Genomic DNA, 27,479 nt, shown 5'->3' with positions numbered 1-27,479 from the left:
ATATTTAGAGCAATACTTGGGACCATCATATTGTTTTCACTTTCTACTGCTTATCAACTTATTCCCATTTTTCCCCAGTGTTTTTTAACTGGGTCACTGTAATTATAGTTTTAATATTTCTTAGTCATGCATTTGTAACTATCTTTCATTTTCAGTATTCTGAATATTCAAAATGTGTATGCTTTATGTATTAGATGGTAAAGTTTCATCTTTAATTTAGGGATAGAGTTTTGTCTTTAAGTTTATCTTTAATCTTTGAATCTATCTTAAGCAGAAGAGGCCTAAATCTAGTCTCCTCCAAGACCTTGCTCAACTGCTGGGGGGGGAATACTTTTCTTCTCACTCCCCATCTGGCTCTTTGATCTTGGTTTCTTTCACGCTCTTAGTCTCATTTTACATAGGTGTTACTCTTGTCTTTGTTTCAGAGGCTTTTGTCTGAGTACTTCTCCCACCACTAGAGCACTTAATAATTTTGTGGCTTTTTTTTTTTTTTTTTTTTTTTACATTTTAAGGATTTTGTGACTTTTAAAAAATATTTTATTTTTCTCTCAATTTGAAGTTAAGTGAATGATGAATTTTATAAGCTATGATTTCATTTGGCAGATGCTTTAGTTATCAGAGAAACTGGTAAGTACAGAAATTCTTAGTGGGTCATTACTCTTGAGGAGTAACACAATCATTTTGAATACATTTTGGCCCTTTAACATTACTAGAATATTGAGCTCTATAGAGAACAGCATAAAACAACTATACACATTGAGCTATAAAACAAGTAGTATATATTTGACTCCTATGGATCATATAAAAGATGGTACCCAGCTGTTTTCCATTCCCACTGGGATGAGAAGAAGAGAGACAGGTATAAGAAGTAATGTATGAAAAATTTGAGGTTGTGTACGAGGGGATGTTTCTGGAACGTAAAGTGCTAAATATAATATTGAATTGCGAAAGAAAGTTGTAGGGTCTCTTTCTCTAGAGGTTTTAAAAATGGATTCATACCTTACCCCTGAGAGGGATTGTGTTACCAGAAAGTAGACGGAGAATAGATGAACTTAAGTGTTAGTCCCATTCGCCCTGTACCAACAATCTGGGTCTAACATTGTTCAAGGGATGCCTCCTGCCACCATTCTCAGGGCCTCCCTTCCTCACTGCCTGCCTTCACTTTGCGTCTTGAGTGCTCTGAACTCCCAACCTCCAAAGGGCAACTTAAATAATATTATTTCTTTGCTTTCATCCCCAAGAGTAAACCTTTGAGCCTTTCAAGTCCTGCTTTGAAACCTCCTTCCTTGTTTGTAAATGTTTTCTTGTAATGGTTTAATTGGGACAGATGGGGAAAACATTTACATCTGTTTTTTACTTGATTACCGCTGTGTTCTTTGCTATGACACAATGTAAATATGCTTCCTGGGTTTTTCATGGTGGGCCACGTTCTCCATGTTCTCCTTGTGAGTGTACTACCCAGAGCAAGGAAACCCTCACTGAGCAAGAACTTTGATCACCGATGGATTGTAGGTCTTTCTTGATGGAACTTTAGTTCTCAATGGATATTAAATACTATCTGGACACTTGGACAGTATCCCCTCACATTCCTGCAAACTACAGAAGAGCTATGCTATTGTCTAAATCCTTTGTTTAATGGGGAAAATTGGAAGGAAAGGAGAACTACATGATTTTTCACTGTCAAAATATTTTCATTTAGTTTTAAGTATACCTGGGGACAAGCAGAAGTTTTTTCTTTATCTAATTTCACCCTTGGCTCTACAATCTGACACATATATATGGGTTGGGGTGTGCAGTGTTTTGTAGACTGTTTTCTTAAGGTTGTTTGAGTTTTTTTTTCTTTCCCCAGCCATAGGTTTTATTCAAGTGAAACTCAATGTGGATTGATTTATCTTCCACAGGTAATCCAGGGGACCACAACTTTGTTGCCTCAGTGGGACAAATGTGTAAACTTTATCGAAAGTGCCCTCCCTTATGTTGTTGGAAAAATGTTTGTGGATGTGCACTTCCAGGAAGATAAGAAAGAGATGGTAAGTGCTGCTCCCAGCTGGTAAAAACAATGGCAGCTACTCAGATCTGACATGGGTATGGTTAACAGAGCAGTGTCAGCCTTCCAGCTCTTCACGCAATGAATCGAGATAACAGTTTCACTTCCAAGACGAATACGTATAGTGCTATCTTAACTAAAAACTGAAACATACAATGTCGTCATGAAAATTAAGAAAATTTAGAAGTGAGAAAGCAACCATGAAATCATGGCATACAGATTCAGAATTTCTCCTGTAGAAATTAAATGTGTGAAGTCTATGCTTAGGAAAATAAAGGGCCTAGATAATTGTATGATTGGGTATTTGAACTGTTGTAATTACAGAACGTAGAGGTTTTCCAGTCAGGCCTCTCTTTGTTTTAGAGATGAAGAAGTTGCAGACCCAGAGATGAAATGATTTGTAATATATTTAACAACTATTAAGTGGCTTAGAAATAGAAATAAGATACAGGTTATTTTCTCCTCTCCTTAACACTGTTTTTTAAAAACTAAAGGGGTGTGACATTTATCTCACAAAGAACACTGTGTCTATTTTTTTCATAAACTTAAAAAGAAATCCTTTTATTTTGGAGCTTTCTAAACATACAAAAGTGGAAAGAACAGTGTAATGAACTTCCATGTACCTGGATCCCTGGCTGTATGGCATTAATGGTCAAGCCAGATACATCTAATAAAAGCTGAGGTTTAGTTTCACTCATTTACTTAACGAATATTTGTTGACCGCCTATTATATTCCAGGCACTGTTCTAGGCACATGGGATACATAAGGGAACCAAACAGACAAAGATCCCTAACCTCATTGAGTCAACATCTAAATGGGGGGACTGGTGAGCAGATGATACAAACACAATGCATAAATTAATAAGTGTATTAGAAGATGATAAGGACTCTGGAAGAAAAGTAAAAAAGATCAGGGTAAAGAGGAATCAGGAGCGCTAGGAGGTGTGGGTGTGTGGCGTGGGTTGTAGGATTAAATAGGATGGTCAAGGAAAGCCTCACTATGAAGATGACATTTGGCAAAGATGTGAAGGAGGTGGGAGAATTAGCTATGGCAGCTATCCGGGGCAAGAGTGTTCTAGGCAGAAGGAACAGCAAAAACCATAAGGCAGGGATGTACCTGGAGTGCTCCAGGGAAGATCATGAGGCTGGAGTGGGATGAGTGAGGGTGAGAGAAGCAGGTGCTGAGGTCAGAGCAGTAACAGGGATGGTGGCATTTTATAAGGCCTGTAGGCCATTGTAAGAATGTTGACTTTTACTCGGAGTGAAGTGGGGAGCTAAGGCAGGCTCTTGAGCAGAGGCCTGATGTGACCTGACTTATGTTGACAGGATCACCCTGGCTGCTTTGTTGAGAAGAGACTGTAGGGGGTCAAGGATAGAAGCAGGCAGGACAGTTAGGAGACTATTGGAGGGACCAGGCCAGAGATGATGGTGGCTCCAACCAGGTGGGAACAGTGGAAGTTGTGAGAAGGGGTTGGATTCTAAATACATTCTGGAGGGTAGAACCAACATAATTTACTGACAGATTAGATGCAGGATCTGAGAGTAAGAGTTTTGAGTCTGATTAAACGAAAGTATGGAATTGCTGTTAATTTATAAGGGGAATACTGTGGGAAGGCCAGGTTTGGAAGAGAAGATCAGGAGTTTACTTTTGGCCATATTGAATTTGAAATGTTATCAGACTTCCATGTGGAGATGTCAAGGAGGCAGTAGGGTATGAGAGTCTTGAGTTCAGGACAGAGGTCTGGGTTGAAGGTTAGAGGGGAGAGGAGAAGTTCTGAAATAGTTGTCCATGGCAGTGGGAGAGTGACTATACTGAGGAAATAGAGAATGGCTGCCTGGAGGCAGTAAAGGTCTAGGTGAGGTTGAAAGTTACGAATTTAAAGGGATTCCTCACTTTGGCGGTGTGTTTTTCTCCATCTGTTTCAGCTGCATTAGAGGAAGGGGTGTTTTTTGAATTAGAAATTTGGATGTAGCTAGGCATTTTTATTGTGTGTGTGTGTGTGTGTGTGTGTGTGTGTGTGCATGTGTGCATTTTCTTTGTGAAGAATTATATTTTACAAATGGCATGGAGCAAAATATCTAGGCATGATTAACTAATGTAGGGTAGGAAAAAATACTTTTCCTCTACCCTTCTAGGTTCTTGGCTGAGACACCTCTGTAATCAAGAACAGATTAACGAGGAAAACAAACAGAAGTTTAATAACACATATACCTCCAGTGTGCTTGGGAGAGACTCAGGAAAACTGACTAACTCCATGAAATGGCCCAAACCATCACCTTAAATATACCATCCCCAGCTAAAGACAAAAAGAAGGTGGGGAGGGGAGAATTCAGTTATGGGAAGTGACCAGGCAAAGCACAGTAAACAAGGGTAAGGCTGTTACGCAGATTTAAGTCCATGCCTTTTGTATTGATTAAAGCTTCTAGAGATTTAGTCATCTTCTTCCTGGTACAGAGAGGGAGACACCTTACAATGGAGATTTCCCTTATGAATGCTAATTTCTCTCACTAGTTTCACACAGGAGCTTCTTCTGTGTCTGCAACCTCTCAAAAATAATCAGCCCCAAACAGTGTGCCAAAGAGGCATATTTTGGAGTGGTATATTTTGCTCCCTTTCACTAATAACAATCCATTATAGTCAATCAGATACACATACATGAGCAGCTTGGATACAGGTGGTTAATAAATAGTGACTTTAAAGGCAAAGACATAAAAATGTCTGTTGAGTTATGATAATTCACATAGGTGGTATTATGTGTTGATATGTAATACATAACCATGTGTTTTGTGCTGAAGTTGGTTTTGGAATATCATAAATCTAAAGATATTTATTGTGTTTCTCCAAAAATAAGACCTAACCGGAAAATAAGTCCTAGCATGATTTTTCAGGATACTCGTAATATAAAATAAGCCCTAATGTGTCTTTTGGAGCAAAAATTAATATAAGACCCGGTCTTATTTTTAGGGAAATATGGTAGGGCTTATTTTATATTACGAGCATCTTGAAATATCATACTAGGGCTTATTTTCCAATTAGGTCTTATTTTCGGGAAAACATGGTACCTGGAGCTTTGCACTTTTTTTGATACTTTGGAGAATTAAGCCAAGTTTGAGACTTTATATTTGAGCCTGAATGTCCTCTTTTTGCAAATAATTCCATTGAAGAATTAATGTCTTATTTCAAAATACTTAATATTCCCATTGTGTGTTTTCTTTCACTCCTTGGTTGGGGTAAGTGGATTGAGATTTATCAGATAATCACAGTGGTAACATTAGCTCTGGGAAGGATATAAAAACAATTAAGGGATACTGAAGGGTTTTTTATATAGCAGTACTTTTTTTGGCAGTAGAAGAATTTTAAGTAATATGAAAGGTATGTGGATTGATTTGTTTTTCTCAGTTTTGGTGTGAAAGTCCCTTTTCGTGTGTCAGGGTGTGACATTCTAAAACAAAGTTGATTTTGGCATTTCTCCCCTTATTTGGATGTACATGGGACATGGAGGTAGTATGATAGTTACATTGATACTCATCTATTTTACATAAAATTATTTGCCTGCCTTAAGCCAAAGCTATTTGCCTCAGGGAATACTTAAGTTGGAAACTCTTAAGAGAAATATCTGGCTTTTTATACCCTGTTACAGGGCTCCTATCCAGGAACCACCTGGAACCACTGATTTACATGAAAAATATTTTGTGTTATTAGCTACAGCCCAAAGAAAAAGAAAAACAGAAAGATCCCCAATGGGACGAATTCCAGAGACTAACTCAGAGTGAAGGCTGCCATTGTTCTATTTACAAAAACTGGTTGTTAAGCAAATGAATACAGTCAGAAGTTTAAACTTCAGGTACTTCTTAAACTTGAATGTATTCAGGAATCACACGAGGATCTCATTGCATTTTAACAAGGATCTTTTTAACTTGGGTCTGGGGTAGGACCCAATAATTTGCATAACAAGTTCCCAAGTGATGCTTGTGTTGCTGGTCCAGGGATCACACGTGGAGTAGCAAGGCCTTCGCACCCTTCATTTGTTTGCAGACAGTTACTACCAAGAAACCTGGCCCTGGCGATTCATGTGAGCAGGGCAAGCTGTTGAGTTGGACAGCAGTCCTTCATTTACCAAAGTCTGTTGCATTGGTGCAAGTAACTGCTTCAGTTTTCAGCTTAGTGAAACTTGCCCTGTTTCAGATTGGTTTAAATGGAGTGTGCCAAACCTTGTGTGAGGGCCTCCGGGATTCTTCTTTTGTTTTCCCCTGAACTATTTAGTTTTCCCTTGTATACTGGCACCTAGGTTCCTCCAAGGGACTTCCTGCTTCTCAGTATCTGTGTTTCTACACCCTCTTAGTTGTAGGGTTGGCCCAACTGCCTCTGGTTGGCACCCTTTGTCCAAGAGTTTGGGAGACGGCAGTTCACTTTGAGGTTTCCTTTGTAGAGGAAAAAGCACCCTCGACCCCCAACCTAGCAGAGTTCTCTTCCTTTTCACTGGGGAGAACACCCAATTCTACATTACTATTTCCTTGACTTCCCATATGCAAGTGTGCATGTGCACACAGACACATATCCACTCCTGTTTATTCACTCACACATACCTATGGGGTTACAAATTTAATTAGAAATGAGAAGAATAGGATGTAGAACAAGGAGAATCCTTCCCCAGAAAGCCACCTAAAGAGGCCATATGGAACTGTCTCTTGCCTTACAGGTAGTGGGACAGGGCCATAACCCACATGGAACTGGCTATAAGCCTTACTTGTACCTGAGGACAGGCCGGTGGAGTGAGTAGGGAGTTGCAGAACTGTTTGGACAGTGGTTGTCTTTGTCACCTAAAGTAGCACTATCCAATAGAACTTGAATATGATGAGCCACGTATGTAGTTTTATATTTTCTAGTAACCTCATTAAAAAAGTAAAGGAGACAAGCACAACTAATTTTTGTTTTTAAGATTGAAGAGCAAGATGCTCTTTTTAAAAAAATATTTTTTGGGGGAGAACAGTGTATTTTTCCAGGGCCCATCAGCTCCAAGTTGTTGTCCTTCAATCTAGTTGTGGAGGGCGCAGCTCACTGGCCCATGTGGGAGTCGAATCGGCAACCCTGTTGTTCAGAGCTCGCTCTAACCAATTGAGCCATCCCGCCGCCTAATTTTAATAATATATTTTGTTTAACCAAATATATCCAAAATATTATCATTTCAACAAGTGATTAATGTCAAAGTTATTAATGTGATAGTTTATATGATTCATTTCATACTAAGTCCTTGAAACCTCATGTGTATTTTAGCCTAATAGCACATCTCAGTTTGAATTAGCCGCATTTCAGATATGCAGTAGCCATGTGTGGCTACCGTAGTGGACAGTGCCCATGTAAAGAATTGAAGAGGTATCTCTTTGAGTTCAGAGTAGCAGGGCTCAGTCCCTGGGTGAACAGGTGCTTGTAGCCAGGACTGGAAAGGTGGGGTCTTCAGCTCCTGACCAGCTGGGTCTCACAGAAGGCTCTAATATAAGCGGGGAAGGACTCAAGCAACACCAGGATTCATGGCCTGGGAATAGGGGTGAGAGTTGGCATCAAGCTGCTACTTGGTGAGGATGTTTGAGGTTCTCTGGCATACCAGCTTAGAGGAGGAGACAAATTCCAGACCCTACTCTGAGGTGAACACCTCAGAGGCTTGGTTCTCATTGGCTCAGGGACTTGGTGGGGTGGAGTCTGCAAGTTAAAGATGTGCAGCGCAGAGGACTCAGTCAAGGCGAAAGCTGGGGTTCCAAAACTGCAATACCCTCACAGTCAGTGAGGAACATTAAATAACACACAGGAGTGCAGTTGGCTGGGTGTTGGCAAAAGCCAGGGAAAGTGCAGTGATGAGTGGTAATTGGCCCTGGGCCTCAGTGTCTGGGACATGATAGTGGTGAATAGGAATGAATGTGCCATCCACGGCTCAGCTCAGGCTCTCGTCATGCAGGATGCCCGAGGGTTGCTAGAATTCTGGTTTTGTTTTGTTTTGTTTTGAGAGAAGTCAGAGATACAGATTTTTATGTGAATTCTCCCACATTAAATCTTGGTCAATACTTTGGAAGCCAAAGTAAATCTGTCATTTTGTGCCTTTTGCACTAACATTCTCTCTCCAATCTTCAGAACCAAAAATCAGGACCTTGTATGTCAGAGAACTTCTTTGATTTTTGTCTTATTTAGAAGAAGATCATGCATAATTTTAACATACAGCATATTAGCTAAACATTTAACAAGTTGTTTAGGGGGAAAGTTATACACAGGATATGAAAGTGGGATTCCCTCAGAGAATCCATGATGTATTGTCACTATAAATAGAGATGATGCTCCACCCCCTGTGACACATCCTGATCTGTATGCTCATGACCTAAATGACAGGAGAGAGGATTAGGGGTATGTGTGTGGCGGGGAGGGAGGTCTGAAGTTATTACTTGTTATTTTTCTCTTCCATTTCCTTTTTATTATTAATGATAATTTACAGTATCTGTAATATATGAGTAAATGCCCCCAGATAGATACCGACATCCATGGAGGGCAGGTGAAGATCCCACTGATGGCCGGAAAGGGAAGAGATGGGCACCATGGGCCTCGTGTGACTGTGATGGTCGGGATATAATGTAACAATCTGGTAATGACAATAAAGTAGTTAACTTTTACTGAGATTTAAATGGATGTCTGGCAATCTTCTAATTGTTTTAATGTGTTAACTCATTTAATCCTCACGATGGCCTTATAACCGCTATCACTGACCCCATTTTCCAGATGAGGAAACTGGTTCAGAGAGTTTAAGTCAATTCCTCAAGATTATACAGCTTGAAAATGGTTTAAGTAGGTTCAGGCCCAGACTATCTAGCTTTAAGCCAGTGCTCTGTTCCCTTCCTTTTCTCTCAGAAACACTTGAATTTTTACCATTTTTATGACTGGAATGAGGAGACTTAGTAGCTTTTCCTATTATTAATTCACCCTTATCAGAAAATTATTCATATATTAAGATCTTATAAAAATAAAAGACACACATTTCCTATTTTTTAGCATTTTAGAGACAGAACACAATTGGAATAGATTTTGCTTCTAGTATTTAAATATTTTAAAGATGAATACAGTTGAAATCTTAATTCAAATCCAACAGGTGGACATTGAATTTTTGTGTTCATACAATGTTCAGAAGAAAGAGGGAAACAATAAGAAATAAGTTGATTATCAGAGATTTTATCTAAGAGCAACTTTCGAGGTGTATGTTTGGCTCAGTCTACACACTGAACTCAATTTCCAGTATTTTCTACATATATCATTCTGAGGAGTGATCCCTGATGTTTGGTGTGGTGACACAAAGCTCTGTACGATATTTCATCAAAAAACTCTTCTAAAAATGTTTACCATTTCTTAGTTACTAAGACAGAAATGTGAACATATATGTCCAAGAACAATTTTCTAAGTGTTGAAGCAAGAAAAAAAAAACAACTTTCTGCTTTAACTGTAGTTTCTAGAAAATTCAGTGAAATTGGAATTCCCATTTCAATGTTTTGGCTGAGCTGAGTTATTATTAAACCATATCATTTTATTTCATTATAGACACTGTGTCCCCAAACTACTTATCTTTATTCATATATCTCAAGTTTGCCAATAGGCATTTTTTGGGGGGGGGTCCCTTCGAATTTTCTGTGTTTTTGTTATAGGGTGAACGCTGCTCAAGGAAAAATTATTCTGATATTGTTAAAATGGTAAGGAAGACTTTATTCAGAACTATTGCAAAACGTATGAAGACTTCACAGTAGGGGAGAGAGATTGGGCTCAGTTGAATACAGCAAATACAGCTGGGGATTTATGGCCAACGAGCAGGGTGAGGGGGTCGGTGGATGGAAAATTAGAAGATATCAAGGGTCAGGAGACTTTGTAGAAGACAGGCCAGGGTGCTCAGATATCAGGGGTGGGGGACTCTCTCTAAACTGACATATCAGGATTCTTGCTACAACCGGGCTACGCAGGCCCGGCAAGGACAGGATGGGGGCCAGCGTTGAGGCCGTGTAAACAAGAGGCTTGGAGGAACCTGACTAAGGTTTGGGCAACGAGAGAGTCTTTGTCAGCCCTCAAATCAAAGCTAATGGTACGGGTCTCTTATTATGTATTAAAACTTTTGCTTTTTCTCTTCTGATTGGGTGTTTTCTGCTACCTTATCTTCTAAATGACTAATTCAGTGTTCTGCTTCATTTAATCTACTGTTGATTCCCTGTGATGTAGTCTTCATATCTGTTATTGTATTGTTTCTTTTTGACTTTTTTTTTCCTAATGGTTTTCATCTCTCCGTTGAAGTTCTCCCTGAGATCACTGAGCACCCTTATAACCAGTGTTTGGAACTCTGCATCTGATAGATCGCTTGTCTCCATTTTGTTTAGTTCTTTTTCTGGAGCTTTGTTCAGTTCTTTCATTTGGGACATGTTTCTTTGTCTCCCCATTTTGGCTGCCTTCCTGTGTTTGTTTCTCTGTTTTAGGTAGGGCTGCTATGTCTTCTGGTCTTAGAGTAGAGTAGCCTTGTGTAGTGACATGCTTTTCTAAAATGATGAATAATTTGAGGTAAAGAATAAAATAAAATATAACATTCCACAATTTTCACAATAGTAACATTCCTGTAAAATCACACATGTTTAAACTATGCAAAATTGTTTTACATTTACATATAAAATGGAATTTGTTTCTCAGCTCAAAAATTAGAAACGTGTTTCATATACATTAATGTCATGTGGAACATTCAGAAGTTGTGAGGGAAGGAATACAATTTATCATTTAGGTCTTCTGACCATTAAAAAAAACTTCGGTATACAGAAGGTTAATCTAGTTAAAGAGGAACACATCTTTTATTACACTTCAGATATAGACTTTATTGAGTGAAGAATTAAAACTTACTGTGTAAAACAATTTACTAATTTCTCCAGTATTCTAGTAGCTTAATCTTATTTCCCTGTATGATAAAAACATTGTCCATGTCCCCGAGTAATGAAATAGATGACCTACAGTACCTTCCAATTTTCTGAGCCGCTCTGTGTGGGCAATTTCTGTAGTAATTCTTATCCCACGAACAGGTTTCTCCTCCCACCCCATACTGCTGCAGCTGGTGCCGAAGACTTAAGTACCCACATGGGTCCAATTGCAGTGGTGGAGTTTGAACTTGCAACCTCTATACAGTAGGAGTTCACCTCATTAGTGAGCCACGGTAATTGAATTGATGTAGTGCTATTAATATTCAAGTTTTCCAATTCCCCCACTCCCCGTTTCTCTCAGTGGTTGAGTAAATGAGATGTAACTCTAACGTTGGTGGCAGAAGTCACATGAAAGTCAGTGTCATCCATTATAGCAATGCCCTTATACTGAGGGGTTCTTCGTTCCTTGTAGATGCTGCTACTCACAAGGGTTGCTCTCAGTACAACCATTTTACAGATAAAGATAAAACTCCCTTTAACACAAGTCACACGAAGAAAGAATATTCTCTCTGGCTACCAAGCGTTCCTCTTTTGGTTTGTCTTGTCAGTGGTATCAGGTATAATGTCAAGATCAGTTTCTCTGAGTCTTTGCTAAAGACCTGTCTGAATTAAGGCAAACCAAAATGACTTGGGTTTTAAAAGGGCTTTTGAAACATAGTTTTAAAATACTAACCTTCCGTAGAAATTACCTCTGATTTTCTGCAAGTTGTATTAGTAGCTCATATCCCAGTTCTACTCTTATCGATTTGGGCAAGTTAGTTAACCTCTTTGCGCCTCTGTCTTCCTGTTTATAAATGGCACATGAGTTTCTGCTGCTATAATGCTGCATAATGATCAACCACAAGATGTCAGTGGGCTTCACCAAGAAGCAGTTATTGCTGATACATCTGGAGTCAGTTGGCGTTCCCCTGAGCAGCTCCGCTTGTTTTGGCTGGGCTTCTCGAATGTCTGAGGGGTGGTTGGTCTAGGTTGGCTTCAGCAGAGTTGACAGGGATGACTCAGCTCTGCTCCAGGTGTTTTACTTCCTACAGCATGGTTAGCCTGGCCATGTTCGCATAGTGATGGCACAGGAGCAAGTGAGCAAGCAGAAACCTGTGTGGCGTCTGGAGGCCCAGGCTCAGAATTGGCATCTGCATTCTTTTGGCGAAAGCAAGCCACAAGGTCAGTCCAGGTGGACAGAGCAGGGAAATAGACTGTATTTTTAGTGAAAGGAACTGCAAAGCCACACAGCAAAGGGCATGGATAAAGGAAGGGGTGTAGAATTAAAACCTCATTGCAGTGAATCACAGATAGAGATACAAATAGTACAGCAATCACCCGTTATCTGTAGGGGATACATTTCAAGACCCCCAGTGGATGCCTGAAACTGTGGGTAGTACCGAACCCTACATATACTATGGTTTTTCCTGTACAGGCACACCTTGGAGATATGGCAGGTTCGGTTCCAGAGCACTGCAATAAAGTATCACAATGAAGCGAGTTATAATCTTTTGGCTGGTGGAGGGTCTTGCCTTCAATTAGGAAAAAACTCAACATCTGTAAAGTGCAATAAAGCAAAGTGCAATAAAACAACTTATGCTTGTACATACATACCCATGGTAAAGTTTAATTTATAAATTACAGTACGAGATTAAAAACAATAACTACTAATAAAATAGAATAATTACTGCAATGTACTGTAACGAAGTTATGTGAATGTGGTCTCTCTGATGTCCGATCTGATAACCAAGACAGCTACTAAGTGACTAACAGGTAGGAAGTATATGCAGTGTACATCCATTGGACAAAGGGTTGATTCACGTCTCAGGTGAGACAGCGTGAGATTTCTACTCAGAACAGCGCACAAGGTAAAACTTAAGGATTATTTCTGGAATTTTCCATTTATTATTTTCAGACCATGGTTGACCATGGGTAACTGAAACCGTAGAAAGCGAAACTACAGATAAAGGAGACTACCTTAATGGTGAGGACAGTGACATAATACATGTGGAGGCCTTGCATGGTGCCTGGTGCATAGTAAGTGCTCAGTGAATGTTAGCTCGTGTGATTACTGTGTGTCATGCCTAAGATTAATCATGAGAGAATTCATACTATTAAAGTCCTGGCATTAACTGTGGCAACTCCCCTGCGCTGAGATCTCCTTTCTGGTAATTTCTCTTAGAAAGAGAGAGTGAGGGAGGTGCCTGGGGTTTTTGCTGTTCTTAGTCCTCCGTACATGTCCACTGTAGTAGCTTTCAGTTGAGAGAAAGATCCTTTTAATGCTAGTGCCCTGGCCACGTTCCAGAACCCACTCATCAGTTAATGCTAAATCTGGCTCATAGGAAAGTCTCATGAAGCTACTCAAGGAGCCAAATATAATTTTGGTAACAGATCCAGGTTTCACAATTCTCTATGGTCTAAATCTTGTTACAAGAAATGTCATCAGACCCCAATCCTGACAGCTCTTTTTAAGCAACCTTTGACAAAGTGATAGCCAGCAAAACAAACAGTTTAGATATCTCATTGGGAATTCTTTTGAAATAAGGGTGGACACTACTCTGGCCCTAGTCCTCGAGTGTGCTGCCACAATGATGACACACTTGGCCCAACTTTCTTCTTTGTTGTCTACATCTCTGGATAACATTGGACACTGTTGCCTTTGCCACATACTGTCGGCCATAGTCTTGTCAAGCAGCTCTGATCAGATCTGTGGGCTGCAAAGAACCTGTACTGGAAATTCATTCACTGAAAGAAAGCATTTACGCCCTCCAACAGAACTGAATTTTGGAAGTGACCGGGCAGAATTATTTTACTGGCGGTAGTTTACCCACAGCCAAACGTTAGACCATAATGAGACTGGTTGACTTCTAAATATTATTCTGGTCTCTGTTCCGTTCCCTCTCAGAGATGGAAAGTAGGATATAGGAAAAGACGAGTTATAAAATTAGGACACAGTCTGTCTGTTCCTGTTCAGTAAATAGGATTTTTCTCCTTATTACCTCCACCCCAGTCTTAGGCTTTTTGATAAAAGGACGTACTAAACTCCTGCACCAGCAGACTGACGTGCTTTATGGCATGTCTGGGGCCCAAGTAACTTGATAATCTTTTTTCCTTTTTCCAGCATGTTTGATAGCTATGCAAGTTTGTAATCCTGACAAACTGGTAGGATTTTTTTATTAGCTCGCTTGGCTGCCAGAAACCTCAGCATTTTCTTACTATCCTTAGTTTTTCTGGCTTTACCACTTCTTCTACGTCAATATGGGTCCCTTCTTTACTTCTTATTTTAATGCCATTATTATATCTTTATCATGAATCAATTCAAACTTATTTTAATGAATAGTCACAGTATAAATAGTGAGTCAATGAATATTTAATATTTATTGGTGCATTGATTTATTTAATGTCTGTATTTCTAGTAAATTGCCAGAAAGGAACTTTTAGGAACTTCCCTCAGATTGCAGCCTATTTCTTCAGGGTTAACCACATAAATTAATGATAATGATTTCCATTTTTCACATTCACTAATCAAGTGGTTATGACTTAAGGAACATTGCCCTGCTCTAGACCAATGGGGATACTGGAGACTTTTTAATCTTATGTTTTATTAAGATATTACTTATAATTTCTAAATTATTCAAGAGGTAAATCTATTCAACATTATATCTTTTATTTAAGAATTTCATTAAAGTTACATTATTTTAAGATTAATGCACATACTCAACCTTGAAGATATTTTCTTTTTGTTTTTTTTTTTAAGAACTCCATCAGCCTATTTCTAATATGTATATATTTAAACCATTTTTAGCCATCTGTCCTGTAGCATGCTGGCATCACCAATCTCAGAAAGGACTGGGCTAAATTACTGAGTTATTTGATTTCCACTAAAGTTTATATTTGGAATAACTGCTATTCATTAGCACATATAAACAATATTCGCTCCAGTTTCATATTTTTGCTAGATACCCACTGGAGATTTTGAAAACCATAAATCCACGTGTATTTATTGAGCATCTGCTATATGTATTATATGAGATGAAATCATATCATATAAAAAGTAAGTGAGACATGAAATTGTAAAACTATAAATTTACAGAATATTGTAGGGGAGGAAAAATTAAGTTTCCCTCTGCCCTTCTAGATTCTTGGCTGAGACCCCTCTGTACTAAAAAGACAAATTAACAGGAAAACAACAAAAAGAAGTTTAGTAACATGCATACCTCTTGCACACATTAGAGAGACCCAGAAAAAACTGAGTAACTCCCCCATATGGCCAAAGCCACCAGCTTAAATACTTTAGATACCATCTCCAGCTAAAGACAGAAGAAGATGTGGGGGAGGGGGAGCCAGTTATGGGAGGTGACCAGGCAAAGCACAGTGAACAAGGTCAGGTTGTTATGCAGAGCGAAGTCCTCCCTTCCCCACTGAGGAGCAGCTCCCAATATTTACCGTCATCCTCCTCTTCCTGGTACAGAGAGGGAGACACCCTTACGAATGGAGAGTTCCCTTATGCATGTAAACGTCTCTTAGAAAAGGGTAACTTCTACTGTGTTTTTAGAGCTCCTGTAGCTGCTCTTTGTTAAAAATAACCAGCTCAAGGTAATCTTATGCCAAAGAGGCATATTTCGGGGCCACGTATTCTGCTGCCCTTCAGCAGCTTCTCAGATTGCTTACATATCCATGATTTCATTTGGTCTAAATCATGATTCCTGTTCTTAAATCTTGCAGATCTTGTTGGGCAAACCAAATAAACATAGATGGCAGTTAAACACACACCTATTTCTGATTATAAGCCTAACAAGAACTCAGAGATGGGACTGAAAGTGTGGGTTTAAGTGTTTTGGATTCATGTACATGAGGTAGATCTGAGTTGGCCATTGCCAGAGACAACCTTTGAAGGAAACTACAGCTGATGTTTGGGGTGATCTGACTCCTTCTCAAAGCAATATAGGCATACCTCAGAGGCATTGGGGTTGGTTCCAGGCCACTGATATATAAAGTGAATATCTCAACAAAGCAAGTCACACAATTTTTTTTATTTCCCAATGCATATGTTATATTTACACTACACTGTAGTCCATTAAGTGTGCAGTCACATTATGTCTAAAAAACTTGCTAATCATCACTTGAGTCTTCAGTAAGTCACAGTCTTTTTGCTGGTGGAGGGTCTTGTGATAATGTTGATGAAAATGCAATAATTGTGTGGCACAGTAAAGTGAAGTGCAATAAAATGACGTATACCTGTATTGGCATATGTCCCTCCAAATGCATTACTTGAAATATCTTGACCAATTAATGAAAACCACAAAGTTCTTATGTCCATGTGATGGGAGAAAGGATAGAGATCAAAAGAGGAACAGGTGAGACAATTTGTAATTTACTAAGATAGGAGAACCTCATTTAAAAAACCCTTTGATGTTGCTAGATGGGCCGGGGGTGGGGATAAGGGGGAAGGTGAGGGGATTAGAAAACAGTCCGTAACCATAAGATAGCCACGGGGTTTTGAAAATTAATTTGGGGAACGTAATCAATAATGTAAAGATTTTGTAGGGTATCCAATGGACACGTGTCCCATTTGGGAGATCACCTCAGGGATGATGTAGATGCCTGATCACTGCGCTGTGCACCTGAAGCTGAACAATAATGAATGCCAACTATAATATTTTATATATATATAGGTATATATATATATATATATATATATATATGTATATATACGTATGTATACACTTACAAGAAGCGGAGTACAGCATTTGGAATAGAGACAGTGGAAATGTAATGGCTCTGTGCGATGTCAGAGGGGTAGTGTTTGGGGGGGAGGTTCACACAGTGTGAGGGATAGAAATGATAAACGTCTAAGTATTACTTTGTCTTGTGCACCTGAAACTAATAAAAAAAAACCCCAAATAACCCCTTTGATGGAAGGGTAACAGGTGCATGCATATGCATGTATGACTCAGCAGTGCCTGGTGTTTGATGTAAAACACTATGGGTAAAATCCTGGGGTGCAAAGAATGAAAAGGGGAACCCACTTTTAAATAGCACTGGTTGAGGAAAACAACCAACAACTGCCCATAGACCAATCAAATGAACTATATTTTCAGATCCATAAAATCTGAAATAAATAGATACTTAACAAAATGCTGCTTTTCCTGGATGGCCTTTATCCTGAATGTGGCCGATTTTTATCATAATAACAAGTTAATTTTAATATGTTACATTTTGATTTTTGACTCTAAATAAATATTTTCAATAGAAAACTTCACTCTGTGACTTCTACTTGAAGTGATTTCTATTAATGTTATATGTTGCCTGGTTGGGGCATTAGGTCAAGGTTTGATGAAGAAATATTTATCTCTTTTTTAAATTTTAAAATTATAGCAGGCTTTTGCTGCCTCAGGGGACACGACTTGACTGAAGGCAATGTTGTTATGTGATGCTGTAGAGTAGTCTAAAGATAAAAATCAGAAGTGTTCAGTGATTTATCTTCATAGTTCCAGCATGCTAAAAATCATTATTTCTCTTATTTGCATTAACATGCCAACCAATGACATTAATTACCTTCAAAGATTTTTCTGGTTCTCGGAGTCTGCTAAGGTAGTTCAGCACCATTTCACAGAAAATGTTATATAATAAGTCTGTAAAGTCTGCATAAAAGAAAAAAGCTGAGAAGCTGCGTTAAGACCTGGGGTGGGGAGTAGTGGCACCTGAGGACTAGGGCAGAGACCATTTGAAGCTCATGGAAAAGCAAAGATGGAGTGATTACCACGTAGGTCTCGACATCTGTTAAGAGGGTCACAAAGATACTGAGTTACCAAAACATGGATTTAGGGAAGACACAGGGGAGAGGAGCAAGAAGGAAAAGAAGAGAAAGAGCATGTGAGTCAACTATTTGAAATTCTTCATCCTGGTAATAGGCTGAAGTCTTTTTGCCTCTTTTTATTTCCATTTGGCATGCCGGTACAGACAGGGAGCTTTGAAAACCTATGCAAAATACTTAAAATGTTAATGAATTTGATAGTAATTATAACGTCCAGGAATGGCCAGGGAGAGTCCTATGAAACCTAGCTACTTAGAGAGAAGTATCTGGAAGCACTCATCCCATTTTAATAAGTACATACTTCACAAAAATGCTCCAGAGAGAATAGGGGCAACATGACCTTGAGATTCACCGTGGAAGTCCAAAAATCCCAAAATATGTATTTGCCAAAGGTCTCTTTGGCTTGGAGAGTGCTTATTTTGTTTTATTTGATTAACTAATTTATTTTACATCATAATGAAAGCAAATTAGTTTTTGTACTCCTTACTCCAAATAAATATTTTCCTGGGATGTGTTCGGCTTTCTGTGTAATCTTCAGGTGCTTTCTATTATTACTATGTGTTGGCTAGGGTATTGAGAGGAAACTTTCATTGATCTCTTTGTCCTTATTTGTAAATATCCCTCTCCCTACCAATATGTTCATGCACATATCAGTGTGTAAAGAAATTAAACTTTAGAGAAACCTCCCTTTTAGCAGAAGATCTTGCTCCTATTTCGTGAACAAAAGACATGCCATTATGCTCAGACTCTCAACCTTCTACCATCTAATGTATAGATTCTTCTGCATCCCTGTCAATCATTTTATCCTTCTTCCCTCTCATAATTCTGTCTCATGTCTAAGGTGAATCCTTCTATATATATAGTTGACCCTTGAAGAATGGGAGTTGGGAGTACCAACTCCCCGCCCTCCCCCACACACAGTCGAGAATCCATGTAACTGCTACTTGGCCCTCCAATATGCAGATTCGCAACTATGGATTGAAAATACAGTTGACCCTTGAACAACACGGATTTCAAATGCATGGGTTCACTTACACATGGATTTAAAAATCCACATATAAGTGGACCCCCCGGTTCAAACCTGTGTTGTATTTAAAAATTCCCATATATGTGGACCCATGCAGTTTAAACCCGTGTTGTTCAAGGGTCAACTGTATTCTCTGGATCCCCATCCCCCTTTGCCCTCTCAGGGACCATTCATGTCTGTTTTCTCTCCCACATTTTCAGTGTCTTCCTCCTCACTGGATTCTTTCCATCAGTCCTTTTTTTCCATATTTTAAAAAGACTTTATTTTCTTAGAGCAGTTTTAGATTTACAACAAAATTTAGAGGAATGTAGAAACATTTCTTATATCCCCTGTAACCCCATGCATGCAGTCTTCACCACTAACAGCATCACTCACCAGGGTGGTACATTTGTTTCCCAAAGATGAGTCTACATCATTACATCATAATCGCCCAGAGTCCATAGTTTACCCCAAGGTTCACTCTTGGTGTTGTACAGTCTATGGGTTTGGAAAGTATAATGACATGTATCCATCATTATAATCTCATACAGAGTACTTTCACTACCTTAAACATCCTCTGTGCTCTGTCTATTCATCTCCCCACTCCCACCTCTGGGAACTACTGATCTTTTTATTGTTTCCATAGTTTTACCTTTTCCAGAATGTCAAATAGTGGAATCATATAATACGTAGCCTTTTCAGATTGGTTTCTTTCACTTAGTAATACGCACTTAAGGTTCCTCCATGTCTTTTCATGGCTTGATAGTGCATTTCTTTTTAGTACTGAATAGTGTTCCATTGTCTAGATGTACCACAGTTTATTTATCCAATCACTTACTGAAGGACATCATGGTTGTATCCAAGTATTGGCAGTTATTAATAAAGTTGCTATAAACATCCATGAGCAGGTTTTCATGTGAACAGTTTTCAACTCATTTAGGGAAATACCAAGGAGGGTGATTGCTGGATCATGCAATAAGAGTATGTTTAGTTTTGTAAGAAACTGTTAAACTGTTTTCCAAAGCGGATGTGCCATTCGTACTCTCCTGCCTGAGAGTTCCTGTTGCTTTACATCCTCGTCAGCTTTTAGCGTCATCAGTGTTCTGGATTTTGGCCATTCTATTAGGTGTGAAGTGGTATCTCATTGGTTTAGTTTGCATTTCCCTGATGACATATGGTGTGGAGCATCTTTTCACAGGCTTATTTCCCATCCGTATGTCTTCTTTGGTGAGGTGTCTTTGGCCCATTTTAAAATCAGGTTGCTTATTTTCTTATTGAGTTTCCATGGATATTTAAACAGATCTCTTACATGATCAACAGCTATAACAGCAGCAGCAGCAGCAGCAGCAGCAGCAGCAGCAGCAGCAGCAGCAGCAGCAGCAGCAAACGTGCACACAACCGAAACCCCAAACCCTCAGACCCCTCTCTTAACCCTGTATCCACTTCTATTCTGTCTTTGTTCTCTCTCCAGACTTGCTGTCTCCACTTCCCATGCATTCTTCATCTCACTGACGTCTGGCCTCTGTCCCCAGCCCTTTCTCTTCCAACATTCCCAACCTTAGAAAATGGCAGCAGCGTCATCTTAGTTACCTGCACCGGAAGCCTGGGAATTAATCTGACTCTCCCCATTCCCCTCACCGCCCCCCGACATACAATACAAATTAATCATGTGGTTCCATTGATTTGGTTACCGAATTTCTCTCAAATGGATCCATCTACTTCTTTATATCCTGATTGCCCCTCTCTAGTTTGGGAAGATATTATTTCTCTTTTTATGTGAAGGTGATGGGCTGGCTGGTGTGTATTGCTGCATAATGAGATCATAAACACTTAGGGGTGCCAGTTACTGCACAGGCCAAAGATCTAGTCCCTCGAGATTTCCTTGTCGTTTTAAAACCCTCCTTGTATGGGTTTTCTGTTTGAAATGTTCACTTCTGCATCTCTCTGTTGGGTCCTTTCTACTTCCCTAGCATTTTCCTCTGATTTATGAGGGACATCTCTGTTGTTCCTAGGAGTTCTGAGCTCGTGACTGTCATTTAGCTCTGTGGTGGGGTCCTGGCTCTGACCCTCCCTAGCTGTAAGAACTGGAACAGATCCTGGACTCCCTTGACTTTTATTTCCTTCTCTGTAAAACAAGTGGCTTCTGCTAGAACAGTGGGTGTCCGCCCTCTCTGTACATTAGAATCTCCCGGGAGCTTTTAAAACGCCCCATGCCCAGGCTGCCCTCAGACCAGTGCCATCTGCATCCTGATGCCCAGGCCTCAGGGTTGTTTAAAGCTCCCCCCAAAGATCCCAGTGTATAGACAAGGTTGAGAACCACTGACTTAATAATTTTAAACAGTCTTTGCTCTTCTATCATTTCATGTTTTTATCAAGCTCCGATCCCAAGTCGAGATTTCTCTTCTTTTAATGTTTTTCCTAAATTGGGAAGAAATAGCTGTGAAGTTCCCCTCCCCCCACCCTTTCCATCTGCTGTTTGTTCTTATTTACATACGATGGAACCCAGCCCACTGATTTACAGCTCTGGTTCCCTTACAACTGTTATTGAACTGAAAACATAGCTGAAAACTTATTAAACAGAAAAAAATTATTTTGAGCTTTGTGCCGACAATTCATTATAGAACCAAGAAAACATCTAAACTTTTTTCCTTCTAGAATTAATGCTAAAAATGGATTTACAACCCCATACTCGCAAATGAAACTTCTAATTCTGGTGCCATACCCAGTATTTATTCTTTCTTGAGTGTCCCATGAAGAAAACCAAAGCATCTCTGTAGACGAATGGAATTTCGAGAGGTTTGTACCGGTAAACAGTCAGGACCTCACCAAACTGTTCCATGTGGGCCTCTGAAGTTAAGTGTTAGAATCTGTCCCCTCAGTCTTCTGATACACAAACAGATGCTGGAATAAAAGCCCGGGCAAAGCCAGCATCCTTGTGGGGTGTGGTCTCACTGTTGAAACACACGGAAACAGGTCTTTCAGAAGATAGCCTTTCTGTAGCAGTCCCTGTTACACCTGTCATTTAAGATTTGAAATAACATAAAGCTTTTCTGAGCTGCAAGGGAGAAGAGAGGAAAACAGGAAGGTGACAGAGAACAGCCAAGCATTTGGTTTAGCCACTAGCACTACATCTGGAAAGAACTGGGGTCCTGACATAACTCTGATTTATGTTTGGGGAGCGTCCTTTGGGGTGCTAGCTCTCCCCACCTGTTGCTTTGTTCGCAGTATCCCTGTTAACTGCTCACTCACTTTCTTCTGCAATACCTCTCTGAAACACATAGCCCGTGCCTTTGCTTGCTTCTTCCAAAGCCTTATTAAACTATTGAAATCAGTTGCTACCTTGATAAGGATGGGCTAATAATTGTTCTCACGGGAGAAATGGTTAGTTATCTTCTAGCGGTGGTGGTGGTGGTGGTAAGGTGGGGGCAGCTTTTTCCTGGGAAAAGAAGTGTTGCCAGAGCATGGAGTCAAGCTGAAAGGAATCCCTTTCCCTCCATGTTTCACATTGAACTATTTCTTGTGGCCCAGAAAACCTTGCCTGAAGCTTCTTTTGAACTGTCTCTTTGGGTATTTTTTGTAGATGGAGGAATTGATTGAGGGTGTTCGCTGGGCCTTTATTGACATGCTGGAGAAAGAAAATGAGTGGATGGATGCAGGGACCAAAAGGAAAGCCAAAGAAAAGGTAAGGATTCCTTCTGATGAAAAAAACACAAAACCCCGACTTTTGATTTAATGCATTTTCATGCTGGACATTGTGCAGTTTATTTTTATATTGATTGAGCTGTTGACTCCGAATGACCCCAGAGTTAGCCGTCTGTTTTTGGATGAATACATAGATTTCATCACCAGCAGGTAAGAGAAAATAAGATCTGACTTCTTCTTTTGCAAACTGCATTTTCAAACACCTTGTAATTCAGCCTTTCGTTCTCTCCTAATTGCCATCTGGAAGAGCCACATGGCTTGCTGCCCAGCGAATTTTGCCATAAACCCTCATTGGCTGTGGCAGAATGCAGAGCGGTGGGGATCCTTGGGGAGCAGTTGGCAGAAGAGCCCTCAAGGCGCAAAGAAGAAAAACCCATATTGGTCGTGTGTCCTGCTCTGTGCATGATGAGTGCAAATGTCCCCAGGCAAATCCTTTCCTATAACCAGGCAGATTTGCTTTCTAACCCATCATTTTGCACAAATGATCCGAATAGCATGCTTATAAACTGTAGGCCAGTGGTAGATCATTGTGTAGAAATACAAAAATATTTCCTAATATAGCTGGACACTTGTTAGGCCTTGTAAAATTTTCTTGTACTATGCAACAAGGGAGTAAGTGAGGAAAGTGTTAGCAGCCATGCTGTGAAAAAATAAAGAATGGGACCCATCTTGAATTGTAGGTCTTCTGATGGAGCCGGAGTTCAAGTGTGTAGGGAACACCTTCTGCATTCTTAATGGAGCTGCTCTGCAGCTTGGCGACTTTGAAATTAGGGGCATCTCTTCTTTAGAAATGCATTCTTTTATTTTAAAAACTTTTATTTATTTAAGTGTGTTTTTCCACACACCCATTAACTCCAAGTCAAGTAGTTGTTTCAATCTAGTTGTGGAGGGCGCAGCTCACAGTGGCCCATGTGGGGATCGAACCAGCAACCTTGCTGTTAAGAGCACGGTGCTCTAACCAACTGAGCTAACTGGCCCCCCCCCTTAGAAATGCATTCTTGATGATAGCAATCATGTGGGGTGCCTGGACGCTCTATAGCTTTCTGGGCCCCTCCCCAACAAGGTCTGATTTAGTGCATCAAGGGTGCAGCCTGAACATTTTGTGAAAACCAGTCTCCCTGGTGATTCTTATCGCTAGGCAGGCCTGGAGAATACAGCTCAGTAGTATTGAGTCATGCTGAGCGCAGAGAGTTTTGCCTTATGGTCAATAAACAAAGAGGGAGAGGATTTTTTGGGATACGTGTCATTATACATTTGTCCAAACCCATAGAATGTACAACCCCAAGAGTGTAACCTATGGACTGTAACCTATGGACTGTGGGTGATGATGATGTGTCAGTGTAGGTTCATCTGTTGTAAGAAATGTCCCACTCTGGCGAAGGGGTGTTGTCAGTCGGAGAGGCTGTGCATGTGTGGCGGCAGAGGGTGTATGGGAGATACCTGAACTTTCTGTTCAATGTTGCTGTGAACCCCAGACTGCTCTAAAAAAATCATGTCTATTTAAAAAAAACGGCAGCATTCTGGGAATGCTTAGCCTTGTTGAAATGAGAGCGTACAGAGGTTAAGCAAGGATATTTTCTAGAGCTTTAATACTCCTGAGATGGATAAACATTGCCATAGACAGTTTTGTCGATAGACGTGAAAAGGCTGTTCAATGTTTACAGTAAAGAAAGAACTTGGGCGACGGGGTAGGGGGTGTTGGAGGAAGACAAAGGGTAAGTCTGATTTTTTTTCCACCTTCAGAATCTGTCAGAGCTGTCTTAAGTCATGTAAGGCGCAAGCTGATGAAGGCAGGAGCATGCGGGCTGTGATGAGAAGCTCTCCAGATGCTAGATGAAACTTTCGGCACCAACGTGTTGTTTTTTGTCTTGAAGGCCTTGTTTATTTGCCAGGCTAGCTTATGATATCTGGAACGAATGTGTCTTGTACTGGGAAGTTGAGATCTCAGTTCATTGGGAGCTCTTGATCCTCGCCTGACCCCTGGTGGACAAGGGCCATTGGCGTGGAGGGTGGGGTGCAGTGGTGAGGGCTGTGTGCCTGTTGCTGTTACGAATGGGTGAATACCAGGGGAATGTTCTGGGCACTGCAGTCAGTTCTTTGGGAAGAATGGCTGGTGATTGCTTCAGGGAAATCTTCTGAGTTGCATAAGGGAGTGGGTGCCTTCCAGTTGGGCCTTCTAGGCAAGTGGCCCATGAGTCCTCGAAGGAGGATTATTCTTAGTCCTTCTAATATTAGACACACTCCTTTTTGCCCCCGAGTTGCTTTCCAGTCTTGCATTTTATTTCAATGAGAGCCCTCAGTTTTTCTTCTAACAGTACTGTAAGTCCTCACTTAAGGTCAGTAGATTCTGCGACTTGAAGCAAAACAACATATAACGAAACCATTTACCATAGGCTAATTTATATAAACAAGAGTTAAATTCCTATGGCATCTCATCAACATTATAATAAAATGACATTGAATGAAATGGTGATATTTGAGGACCTGCTGTATTCTTTGAACACTCTGGTTTCTTTGAGGTGAGTTCAATCTGCCAGGAGTGCAAATATCAAAGGTAGTTGTCCTGCTGGATCTCACCAGGTTCCCTGAGTACATCCTGTATTTCAGAGTTCAGAGCAGTTCCTTTAATGAAAGGCAAGAAAGAGGGAATGTTGTCCAAGAATCTCCAGCAGTTCTCTAAGGCAGGTCGGGCGGGCCCTGTACCCAGAAGATGATTTTCTTTTCCTGAATTAAATGAATATGCAGTTCTGAAAATGACCTCTGGGTGGAGCTCGTAGTACTCACAAAGACAAGATACAGGGAGCTGAAGGCTTTTATGCAGCTTTCTGCTCTGGGGTTGTTTTTGAAAAATTATCATTTTTTTCCTTGCCCTTTTTCTCTGCTGTCCTCGATTTGATTGCCTTTTAATAGTCAACAAGAAAGGAGACGCTCTACCTAATAATTCCTTGAATCTTAGAAGGCAATCTCTGATGATCTTAGGGCTTTGTCTTTCTGATATTGAGTAGCCCCTGCATTAAGACACAATTTGCCTACATTGGAAGTGGAGGTGAATAATTTGCCTGCTCTTCCTGGTATGACTTGGCACTGTTCTTTGGGCATGTGTTGTATGCAGTATATCACCCAGGCGGAAGATTTCTCATCAATAATAGTGCCCACACGGGCCAATGCTGAGTCACTTGGCAACCCATTGGGAAAGCTGGAAAAATGTTCTGCTTTGCGAAGGGGAGAAGCTTTTCTCTCCCGTACAGTTCAGCTCTGGACTGCAACTAATTACAGTACGTCCTTAGGGGTGTTGACCTCAACATTCCCTAGTGACTGGTCTCCTGAATGGGGAGGGTCCATCCAGGTACCTGAAGCGGGCTGAGGCCTGACGCCTTGGCTTTTGTGGCAGTGACCTAGGTCTCACATGGAAGTGTGGGGATGTGGCTTTGTTGTGTTCTTTGCTAGGGGTGATCACCGTAAAAGATAAACGACAATGCCTCTGCTCCCATGAAGGGTAAATTTGTTGTCTCTGTCTGTCTCCCAGCCTTTCCCCTCTCATTTCTTAAGAGGTCATGGGTGGTTTTGTGTTGTGAAACTGACAATGTAAATTTCAAGTGGAAATTTAGTGTGGTGAGATAAGCACCACTTTTTATTTAGGATTCTGTGTTCCCTGCAAGCATGTACTCTTACTCTAAACAAGCAGCAAAGGACAGGAAGCCTGTTATTTTTCTGGTTATCATAGATGTTGAATGAGTGAAAAGGTGTGACAGATTATTTTGGGTGTGTCTTCTGGAAGCTTTGCCTTTTCCAGAACAGAGCAGGAGGATCTCAAGGTCACTATATAATGATTCTGAGGCCTATCAGGAAGGGACACAGTGCTGCCTTTGGCTGCCCTGGCAGCAGGAGCAGGCCTTCTGCTGGCGAGCTGTGTCAAATCAGGAGGAGCAGCTTCCTGAACTCGGTTGGTCTCCAGCTGGATGGGATGCTGTAGCCAAAAGCTGGATCCTTTCTGAAAAATTTGTTTGTGCTCTTTGCCTCTGGGACCCATGCTTGCCAGGCCACCCCCAGCGAAAAAGACCCAGATGGAACTCCTAAGGTGGCAGCATCCTCAGGATGCTGTATGTGGCCTTAACCTTGGCCAAAGCAGGTGCAGAGAGTTCCGGAGAAGTCTGCTACGTGGTCCCATCTCCATAGGCATGTGACTCCTGGGCATGGGCTTTGGGTGAGGTGGGAAGAATTTTTCTATAGAGGGTCCTAACAAAAGTGTAGCTCACCTCTTTGGCTTTGTCTCTGTTGGGGAGGAATCTTTCCTTCTACCTTTCTAAGTTCTTGACTGGGCCCCCTGTCACAAACAAAAGATAGATTAACAGGAGAAAAACAAGCAGAAGGTTATTAACATGTATATCATATATAAGTGAGAGAAACTCAGAAATCAGTAACTCAAAGAGGTAGCTTAGAACTCCAGCTTGTGTGGCATCTTTGGTAAAGAACAATATATTTTTAAAGAAATGATAAGACAGAGGAAAGCGGTTTTAGACTTCCAAGGGCTGCAGATTGCGGGAAGGTAAATATATGGGAAACTAATGGTAGGTACAGGCTAGTTAGTGAAGTTTGTTGTGTGGATTCCTCTGGTGCTATCTCCATGCTGCTAGGGTCTAAAGTTGTCTCTGGTGACTCACCTTTGTCCTTCCTGGTAGAGACGGTAGGAGGGACAACATTGAAATACGCCTGCTTTTAGGCAAATTGGAGGAGGGTGGGAGCTTTTTCTTTTTTTTTTCCTTATTTTTTTGGCATTAAAATTGTTTTTTAATTAATTAATTGATTAATTAATTTTTTATTGAGGAATATTGGGGAACAGTGTGTTTGTCCAGGGCTCATCAGCTCCAAGTCTCTGTCCTTCAATCTAGTTGTGGAGGGCGCAGCTCAGCATCAAGTCCAGTCGCCGTTTTCAATCTTAGTTGCAGGGGGCACAG

The 27,479-nt window shown here is 40.5% G+C and overlaps 1 protein-coding gene across 1 annotated transcript in view; it reads left to right on the top strand.

Annotated features, from left to right (window-relative positions):
* The window catches only part of PHEX (phosphate regulating endopeptidase X-linked), a 196,210-nt gene that overhangs the window by 67,771 nt on the left and 100,960 nt on the right, over positions 1-27,479 (top strand). The window contains exons 11-12 of the mRNA XM_033118058.1: positions 1,902-2,030; positions 22,403-22,504. Of these exons, the coding sequence (XP_032973949.1) occupies positions 1,902-2,030; positions 22,403-22,504 (231 nt within the window). The remainder of the gene's footprint in view (positions 1-1,901; positions 2,031-22,402; positions 22,505-27,479) is intronic.

The sequence above is a fragment of the Rhinolophus ferrumequinum genome, chromosome X, assembly GCF_004115265.2.
Source record: "Rhinolophus ferrumequinum isolate MPI-CBG mRhiFer1 chromosome X, mRhiFer1_v1.p, whole genome shotgun sequence".
NCBI lineage: Eukaryota > Metazoa > Chordata > Mammalia > Chiroptera > Rhinolophidae > Rhinolophus > Rhinolophus ferrumequinum.
Note: the sequence above shows the minus strand (reverse complement) of the source record. Positions and strands in the feature narration are given on the sequence as shown.